General features: G+C 45.5%; 1 protein-coding gene across 2 annotated transcripts; it reads left to right on the plus strand.

The window, feature by feature from the left end:
• The first annotated feature begins 1070 nt into the window (after positions 1-1070).
• Positions 1071-9527, plus strand: ca5a (carbonic anhydrase Va). Of its 2 annotated transcripts, none has more exons than XM_062461831.1 (8): positions 1071-1511; positions 3075-3272; positions 3712-3830; positions 5242-5337; positions 5723-5785; positions 6552-6710; positions 6968-8680; positions 8744-9527. In XM_062461831.1, the coding sequence occupies exons 1-7, from the start codon at positions 1370-1372 to the stop codon at positions 7127-7129; spliced, it is 939 nt and encodes a 312-aa protein (XP_062317815.1). In that variant the 5' UTR covers positions 1071-1369; the 3' UTR covers positions 7130-8680; positions 8744-9527. The 2 variants fall into 2 exon arrangements, with proteins under 2 accessions (XP_062317815.1, XP_062317816.1); XM_062461832.1 differs by lacking the exon at positions 1071-1511 and adding an exon at positions 2804-2966.
• The last annotated feature ends 224 nt before the right edge of the window (positions 9528-9751 follow it).

The raw sequence follows: 9751 nt of genomic DNA on the forward strand, positions 1-9751 counted from the left end.
TGAACTTGTTGCCCAGTTAGTTGCCTGGTGTTTGCAGGATTTAAACTAGATTAGACAGTGAGTTATGTCTTGTTGTGTTCAGGCAGAGGGGAAAGGCCTCATTACAGCAATTACGTTGTGCAGAAAGGAGTGTTGTTCATGTTGTACTTTTACTTCCCTGCTGGTTGGCCCGGAACAGCCAGTCATTTTTCAGTGTCCTGCTCACCTTGAGATAAAATAGTTTGTGTGCTCCAACGTGGCGTGAAAAAAACCCAGAACAAATGTTTAGCGGTTAGTGCGTCCTTGACAGGGATTAAAGTCCAGTGCACAATGACGTCCTCTTGATTGGTCACATGGATGAGCCCATTTACAGTAAATACTACATTCCTTGTCAGGGTTATCTGAGTGTAGGTTAAAAAATGAAGGGAGTGCTTTGCCAAATGTCAATTTCTTCAATGTAAATGTGTGCTTTATGATTATAAGGAAATAAAAGAACAGTTTATTGTGCATCTGAAGCACAAGGAAATACAATACAGGGGTGTATCGGTTTGGTTTGAACATTGTTCACTGTCAAAATGTCCTCCTGGTAATGTCAAAACACTTTTACTGTGATGGTCAGTAAATCCTTCCATTTCAAGACTTGTGACCTGCCTCTGGTGTGCTTTGAACGCTTTTTCATTAATCTGATAAATGAAATATTCGAACGCGTTTTAGGAGTCTCCCGTCTATCCAATCGGTAGCAACACAGACTATTAATTAAGACAAATTACAAAAAAATATAAAATGCCTTCCGATCCTTCCCTATTGTTATATTGATGGGTAGCCTATTATGTCCCTATAGTTCACCCCTACGTAGGCTACGTCTGTTTGGCTCGCTTCGAAATGATGGTTAAAACGCCCCTCGTTGGATGAAGCTGATTGGTCGAAAACCCGCGACCCACACTCGGCGAGCTCCATTTTATACACAATATGCTTCATAAGCACAACTTACCTTAAAAAACTTTTTTTGTGTAAGCGGGAGCCACGGGGCATATTTGAGCAATAATTTGTTTTCTATTTGTTGTGCGATCGAGTACAAATTATTAATCTACATGTTGGTGGACATATGAAGACCCGTTTATCTTTTGCTGTCAATGTGCGTTTTGATGAAAGCCTGCCCACTTTGTGCCTCCAACCAGTCAAGTGAGAGCGAGGAGGCGTTCCAAATGCAACTGACATCGGAGTTTGTCTGAAACCAACAACGGTGTAGTACTGGTTATTGGAAAACTGTTATGTAAAGTAAACGTCGAGTACACGAGGCCTTAACTGATTGTTTTTAGCTTTAACGTCGTTGTATCGTTGTGACAAGCTTCGAAAAACGTCTTTGAGAACCAACTTCCAAGGCTTGATCATGGTGATTCTCTCATCGATTGCATCGCCGCTCGCTCGCCAACTGCACCGACGTCTCATCAGGCACACTAGGAGCCAGCGGTTTATGCCAGTGAGAACATGCAGTCTCAGTGCATGTTCGAGCAAATATGTGCTTTCGCAGAGTAAGTTAAGTGTGCAAAATAATGTTGACGTGTATTCATCAATTGTATAAAGTTAGACCAGGATGTGCCGCATTCATTATAGAAAAAAATCCGCTGTCAGTCGACGGAGTAAACAAGCTAAACAGAGTTGAGCTTTTAAAAAGCGTGTCCGAAAGACAATCAACCTGTGTTTTCTGTTTTGAACACTAGAAACATTTTCTATTAGAAGCACATGATGGCTACAATGTCATTTTTATGAAAATCAAAAGGAGTCGAAGCTCGTGCTACTGTGTTGTCATTTTAAGCATGTGGAAAGAGTCCTGGAAACAAGGGACTGGATTATTCGCATGGATGGATTAGGGTCGAACAGGATTCATATTGATCAAAAATCTCGATGTCCAGGTTTTGATTGCAGCTAAGGTCTGCAGCTAAGATGTTGACATCCTCTAGGCCTATTATTGACCTATTTTCAAAAATGTATTTTTCATTCAACTCATATGTTGAGCTCGCAGGGTTATGTGTCAGAATATTTTGCCACATTACATCATCTTTTATGTTTGTCCCTAACGCCAGACTCAGAACAAGGTAACATCAAGAATCACGTCCATGCATGTTCTTATCCAACCCTGAAGAATGCTTGTGTATTTGCTCTTATCTGGTTGTGTACTTAACCAAAACTACGCTACACAAGGGTGGGGACTTGTGTCTTTAAACTGCATGCCATTGAGTTGAGTTCACAATATTTTCATTTTCTAAATGCAACAAATTGAAACCATGTACATAGCCTGTGCCAAACTGTGATTGACCATGGTTTCGAAAGACAACACGCACACACGTATATGGAGGTTAAATGAGCTAAGGATAGTCTATAACTGCTTTATTGTAGAGTATGTGGACTATGGACACTATCGTGGGGTCACGTTAAGGGATACATCCTGTTACTAGCTGTGTCAATGTCATTCACGAACCAATATAATAGCTAACACTTCACACTCACAGTCACGCCTTTTCCAGGGAACCCTATTGGTAATAGGCTACAGAATAATTCTGTAATAATACGCTTTTTAATTCAAAGCAGTAGGCCTACACAAGAGCATCAGTCACATGCCACATACAGGAAAGGAAGTCCGCTAGATGACTTTTCCATATCCCATAAAGTCATTCAAAACTGGACTAGCGGATCAGTGCCCAGCTGTGGAGTAGAGTTGGCGGTCTGCCAATACATTCCGCGCGTCACTTTATAGCCTTCCCACGTCTAACTTATTTTGCAATTTCCTTCGAAAACAGCCTACAAAGGGAAGTATATTTCCTTCCTCCTGGTACTGCTAGCCGAATCACGGACGATATTTTTGTGTAGTCGAGAGACTACTTTTTGATCATTTTTTGTGTTTCAATAAAATCGTCCACTATTTCGATTGGCTATATTGTTATTTTGCTGTTACAAAATGCAGGCAGCAGCCGAGTACACAATGAAAAGTAGGTGTTTTTAATCGATGTGATTAATTCTTGGTTGTACGAATTTTTTCTTGAGGTAGCTTGCCTTCATGTTAAACTGGTTGTCTAACATAATCTCTTATTCTTTAGTGCATCCGATGTGGCAAGGACCCCTCGCCATCCCGGGAGGAGAACGTCAATCTCCAATCGATATCACGGTGCGCAAGAGCATCTTTGACCCGAACCTGAAGCCGTTGATTGCGAAGTACGACCCGAGGACCTGTCAACAGATCTGGAACAACGGCTATTCTTTCCTGGTGGAGTACGACGACACCACCGATAACTCCAGTAAGATTTTTTTTCTCCCACTTTTCCTGGACCGTTACTGATTATCAGTGGAATGCCTGCCGGCTGCCACGTGGAAGTCCTAACTGATTTGACTGTGTTCTTTTATCGTTACTTCATATGTATTGATCTAAATTATGTAGGCTATAATTTCATATGAGCATCAATATAAATTCCGCAGTTCATGGGTTTATTTTCATATGGAGCCATACAAAAATAAATTAATTATTGTGAAGTCTTAAATGCCCACTTTTGGATGGTATTAGCATGTCAGAAACCTCCAGGATCAGCTTCAATAATAAACACACTGGGTATTGGAGTCAACTTTTTGACAGTGAACCAATCGTTTCATATGAATGAATGTTTCCAGTCAGGTTTTTGTTGTTGTTTTGTATTAGATCATCGTTGTTACTAGTATGACATTATCATGATAATTGTGCAGCACTTAAAGGGGGTCCCTTGGAAGACCAGTTCCGGCTTTGTCAGTTTCACTTCCACTGGGGGGAGACCAACGCCTGGGGCTCGGAGCACACTGTGGACCGCCGCCTGTTCCCTGCCGAGGTACCGAGCTCAGATCAAAGCACATCAAAGTTGTACTTTACAGATTATGTATATGGTCCTGAACCCAAAGAGAGTGTAATAATTATGGGATGGAACCCAAAGAGAACTTAACAAATACTGATCTCAAAACTGATCTCAGTTAACGGAAGTAGCTGATCAGACTGACTCCAGTGTTACACACATGGCCTGATTGTGTTTATGATGTCTATGTTTGGTAGTTTACTGTAAGTTAGTGTGTCAGTAGGACTTCTGCCTGTGTGTTTATGATGTCCAGGATTGCCTGATACAGACAGGAAATGGATAAGACAATGACAGACTTTGGATAAGGTGTATACCTAGATAAGATACTTTTACAAGCCTACTGTATTCACTGTCACAAGGACGTTAGGATGGGTAACAGGGCCGGGTTTCGACAGGGGTATCGTCGTCCTGTGGAGAAGTGTGGAACATGCTCAGTCCCAGACGTACTTGCACGTAATGTTGAGTTTGACAATCACACCGGTGCGTCCCTCTTTATAGACACAGACCGGGTGCTCAGGCCCCTCTGCCTTCTGGGAAGGGTTCTATTTTGGTATTGTTCCGCTCACCTAAGCTTATGTAAGAGAGGCACAACAGGCTGTCTGGTCCCTGTAGGGCCTGGTCCCTTGACAGGCTGTTTATCTGGTTCAGCCGGCCCTGCGGGACCACGCCACAGGCTCTTCCTGGCAGGGGGAGGTTCACATTTCTTCACTGCTCACTACACAGTATCTTGTGTCTGTGGATGTGTGTGCATGTGCATTGTCACTTGGGTATACGCCCTCTTTAGACAAACACTTTTTACAAGAGGTATCTGGTTTTCAGTGGATTCACATGGTCACGCCCTGGTTCCTGTAGAACCCTGGTTCCCGTAGAACCCTGGTTCCCGTAGAGCCCTGGTTCCCATAGAGCCCTGGTTCCCGTAGAGCCCTGGTTCCCGTAGAGCCCTGGTTCCCGTAGAGCCCTGCTTCCCGTAGAGCCCTGCTTCCCGTAGAGCCCTGCTTCCTGTAGAGAGCCCTGATGATGAAGGCAGCAGGACCGGCTGACAGGGTTGGGTCTTTGTTGAGCTCTCAAACAGGGAGGAACACGGTGAGAGGCTGCATGAGAACCTGCAAGTCAGCAGAGGGTCAGATAGATAGGGTGTCATGCAACAGAATGGCTCAGTGCGGATGAATGGAAACAGACACCTGTGTAAGGCCTGTATTGGTGTGGTGGATGGATATTGGCCAGGGAATGGCTTTGAGGCTTAAATGCAAGTAGAACTTGTACTGTACCCGATTGTGCTAATAAGGACAAGGGCTGATGTACAACGTGTTCACATACTCTCTGTTTGTCTCTTTTTCACTCTTTTCCTCATTCTTTCTCTCTTTCTTTCTTTGTTTCTCTGTCTTTCTAGCTTCACTTGGTTCACTGGAACTCTGAAAAATACAGTTTGTTCGAGGAGGCAGTAATGGAAGAGAATGGTCTGGCTGTTATTGGAGTCTTCCTCAAGGTAAAAAAAAAAAAAACCTACAACCCACATAGCCCTTTCCTGGATATTTACTGAGCGATCCTACCCCACATAGCCCAGGTATTGACTTAACCATCCGACCCCACATAGCCCTACCCTAGGTTTTGACGAAACTATCCTACCGCTCAAAGCCCTACCCATTTGTCTTTGTCTCAGCTTTCCAGCCCTCAACCTCCCCTCAGCATGCACACACAGGAGACTGTGTTCGTTTCTACAGCACATTCTCCTGCAGATTAACATTCCATGTCTCATATTAAATCAAAGATCATACTGAACACAGGCCCACTGTGTGAAACATGTAAATAAGGTTATTAAATAAGTGGTGGATATGGACAAAAGAGGATTGTTTCCGGATGTTTCTTCTTAGGTGGGAAAGAGACATGAGGGGCTCCAGAAACTAGTGGACGCCCTCCCTGCTGTCAGACACAAGGTGAGAACAAGACCTCAATCCTTTCCCCCAGGCAGGTTGGTCCGGTAGGGAGAAGGGTGTGGGATGGTTGTAGGAGGGGTCTGAGAGGCGGAGGGTCCGGGAAGGGTCTAGGAGGGGTCCGATAGGGGTCTTGGAGGGAGAGAGGTCTGGTTAGGGTCCGGGAGGAAGGGAGAGAGAGGTCTGGTTAGGGTCTGGGAGGGAGGGAGGGGTGGTTAGGGTCTGGGAGGGAGGGAGAGAGAGAGGTCTGGTTAGGGTCCGGGAGGAAGGGAGAGAGAGGTCTGGTTAGGGTCTGGGAGGGAGGGAGGGGTGGTTAGGGTCTGGGAGGGCTGTTGTTCCCACCTCAGCGGGTGTTGTCATGTAGATGTGTGACGTGGGAGCTGCTCCTAGATGAGAATCGGAGCGATGCTGGGATGTCGGAAGCAGAGTATAAATGAGTGGCGGGGTTATCAGCCCTCGGAGTGTAAGAGAATAGACTGTCCACCAACATGATGACACAAAAGTACTGTGCAGTAACATGAGCTGATCTTGGAACACGTGAGTGTTGGGAACACTCATGGTATTTCAGGTATACTTTCATCACCCCCTTGTGGTGAAAGACGAAACTACAACCCACCACTTCCAGTCAAGTTTGAACTGTTTAATGTACAACTGTCGATTTAGATTTATCAGTTTGATAAAGGGATGTTTTAAGTTATGCTAATAGAGGCATTTCATTTGGCATTTTAAACCTGGAACTTGGCTATCTGTAATCCCTCCACCCCTCCAGGACAGTGTGGTGGAGTTCACCAGGTTTGACCCTGCCTGCTTGCTGCCCACAAACATTGATGACTACTGGACCTATGGAGGGTCACTGACCACACCCCCTCTCACAGAGGCCGTCACCTGGATCATCATGAAGCAGCACATCGAAGTCAGCCATGACCAGGTGTGTGTGACAGTATGGAAAGCTGAGGCCTGAGTCATGTAAAGTGTGTTTGTACTTGAACTACGATCCCTTGACGCATTTTCTACCCGTCTCTCCCTACCCTCCCCTCCCCTCTTCTCGCTTTCCCTTTCTCTCTTCCCGTCTCTCCCTCCTCTTTTGGTCTCTTTCTTCCTCTGTTCCTGTGGCTTCCTCCCTCCCTCCTCTCTTCATTTCCATTTCTCCCTCCCTCTCTCTTCCTCTCCCTCTCTCGCTCCCAGCTGGCAGTGTTCCGGAGCCTTCTCTTCACCTCAGCGGAGGAGGAAGCCCAGAAGAGCATGGTCAACAACTTCCGGGTGCAGCAACCACTGAAGGGACGGACAGTGCGTTCGTCCTTCTCCCCATTCCTCCAGGGGGCGCCACCTGCGGAGGGAGACTACTGACCCGACACCAGAGTCCCATCTCATCCAAACAAAAACCCTTCAGCCCATATTGGGGACTTTCAAAGTCTTACCTGGTCTTCAGAAGTCATGCTGTCTGTCATACTGCCTCTTTATCACACTGCCTTGTCTGCCTGGCGTTCTGGAGTCGAAGGCCTTGGAACTGCTCATCCCATCGCCTAAGCAACAGAGCTTTCGAGCAGTGGAGGTGGTAAGGTGTGGCCATTTTGAAAGCCTTACTTGGTGCCTGACATGTTATGAAAAAGTTGAATGTTATATTTTAAATCCCTGTTTCTTGGGCAAAAGGGGCATTTTATCACGTCTCTGGATGGTTTTAGTCAAGCAACTTTTTTCTCTTCCTATCAACAGGCAGACTACGACGTTTTACAATTAAGTGTTGATGTTTAAGAGTAAGGGATATTTCTGGTGGTCAGTCACTATTCATAGCGCCCTCTTGTGGACATAACAAAATAAATTTTATACATATCCATTAACACTATAGCGTTGACAGAACTATGGAAATAGTTTGAAGGTTTAAAACACATTAATGGTACAATGCTGAAGAAGATTTGGTTTGTTAGATTCACTCTGAAGAGAAGTCGCCGTTTCAAATAGTAGTTAGGCTTACCTAAACGACTATTATAAAGAATGTACATCTTCGAATCTGTAGCTTAGAGCTGAGAGAGATAATATATGTATACAGCATGGCATCTAGTAGCCTTAGAAGCTGTGCTGATGGTTCATCTTCAGTGATTTTGCTGGCATAGAAGGGGCGCCAATATATGCACAAGTCCTTTTTTTTTTTTTCGTAGAAGGGTTGGGGTTGGGATGGTAGATGGACAGGGTTGACACTACCCTGGGACCAACAGTTTGAATCACCTCCAACAAGCTGGATTGACTATTTGAATCACTTCTACCAACCCAAACTGACTGTTCAACATCAAGATTGTTCTACTAACCTGTGTCTCCCAACAGGAGAGTGAAGTGGGGAGAGAGGATGAGTGGGGCGGGTAGGGGGGGGCGGGAGATGGAGAGAATGAGCGACTGTTACACTCTGGATTTCTCAGTAAAAGGGATGAAGAGCCTTTTGTGATCATAAAAACCCAGAAGAAAGCATTGATTGGTTAGTTCTGCCTTCTGGGGGTGGGGTATGTGGTTTGGTCTGGCCTGTGGAGTGAGGGGGAGACCACGGTTTTCTTTGTGATCTTTCTTTAACAGTGCCTCTCAAAACCAGCCTCTGACAAGGCCCCTGGCTGAATGAGCCACCTGCCCCCTTCCTCAGCCCCCTGCTGGCCCCCCAGCACCCTTCGGGCCCCACTAGAGGCATGTGACAGTGAAGCCAACTTGCTCTGAACACTGAAACACTGTCTAAACACAGGAGCAGCTATCTCCACGCCTCTCCCCTATCCTTACTTCATCTACTGTCACCTCTCCCTGTCTCACCTCTCCCTTTATCACCTCAACTACCCTCACCTATCCTAACCCTATCCATACCCTCACCTTTCCCTATCTCACATCTCCCTGTCTCACCTCTCTCTACCCTCAACTCTCCCTGTCTCACTTCTCCCTACCCTCACTCTCCCTGTCTTACCTCTCCCCCCCCCCCCCCCTCACCAGTGGCGAGAGGGTTAAGGGGCTGACACACCAATGCTGGATATGGTTGTGAAATTATGCATTTACTGGTTTGAAGTTGGGTGGTTATTTTAGGGTTGCATTTTGGAATATTGCAATTTTCTAATGTACTGTATGGAGAGTGAATGATTGTTGTGTCCTGTAGTAGATATACTGACTTTATCCGTTGTGTCAAATGTTGTGACTTGTTACATGCCTTTTGATGTGGCCCTATCCATCCACAATTTGCCTTTGGTATTTGCATTTTCTTCCTCAATGTTTCTTTTATAAAATAAATTATATTAATAATTATGGAATCTAATAACATTATAAATCTGATTGATGACGGTAATTTTTTTACTTCTATGTTTCAGCTGGGGTTACTGAGTGTTTTGAAACGTGTACATAGGTCTCGAGAAAATATGCACACAGTGCACCCTATGCATGTTGTACAGGAAGAGGCCTGGGCCCTGTTTGATGTGATAGCAGGTGTTGTCCCCATGCAGGCTGTGTTGACCTATGTGGGCTTGTGCTGTAGTACATACTGCTGTTTGTTTAGTCAGTGGGCGTCCACATTCCTGGACCCTGGGCTGAGAGGCCCTGGGCCCCTATCCCAACACCTGCTCCCTCATTGGCTCAGCCCAGCTGTACAACCAGGAAGTGGAGCTGCTGGGTTCCGCAGGGACTGTAACCCTGACAACAACAACCTCTGCTGACAGGAAATGTATAGTACTGTAGAAGATTTTAAGGACATAATATATGAATAAAATGAAAAAGCAACGAGTGCTCATTTAGAGCTGTCTGTGTGGTTCATTGTGAGAGCTGATGAAATTGTGAGTAAACTGCAGCTGTGTTAAAGAGGCTAAGAGTCACTGTACATTATAGCTGGGGGGGGGGGGTCACGAGTGGACTGGGGGGGGGGGGGGGGGTCACGAGTGGACTGGGGGGGAGGGGGGTCACGAGTGGACTGAGGAGCTCCAAACCTTTTAATAAGACTTCAGAATCGTGTCTAAT

Source organism: Osmerus eperlanus, chromosome 5 (genome assembly GCF_963692335.1).
Source record: "Osmerus eperlanus chromosome 5, fOsmEpe2.1, whole genome shotgun sequence".
In the NCBI taxonomy this organism is placed as follows: Eukaryota; Metazoa; Chordata; class Actinopteri; order Osmeriformes; family Osmeridae; genus Osmerus; species Osmerus eperlanus.

Coding starts and splice junctions, on each gene's coding strand:
- ca5a (XM_062461831.1), top strand. CDS start 1,370: ATGGTGATTCTCTCATCGATTGCATCGCCGCTCGCTCGCCAACTGCAC. Junction 3,831..5,241: donor GCCGCCTGTTCCCTGCCGAG/GTACCGAGCTCA, acceptor CTGTCTTTCTAG/CTTCACTTGGTTCACTGGAA. Junction 5,338..5,722: donor TTATTGGAGTCTTCCTCAAG/GTAAAAAAAAAA, acceptor GTTTCTTCTTAG/GTGGGAAAGAGACATGAGGG.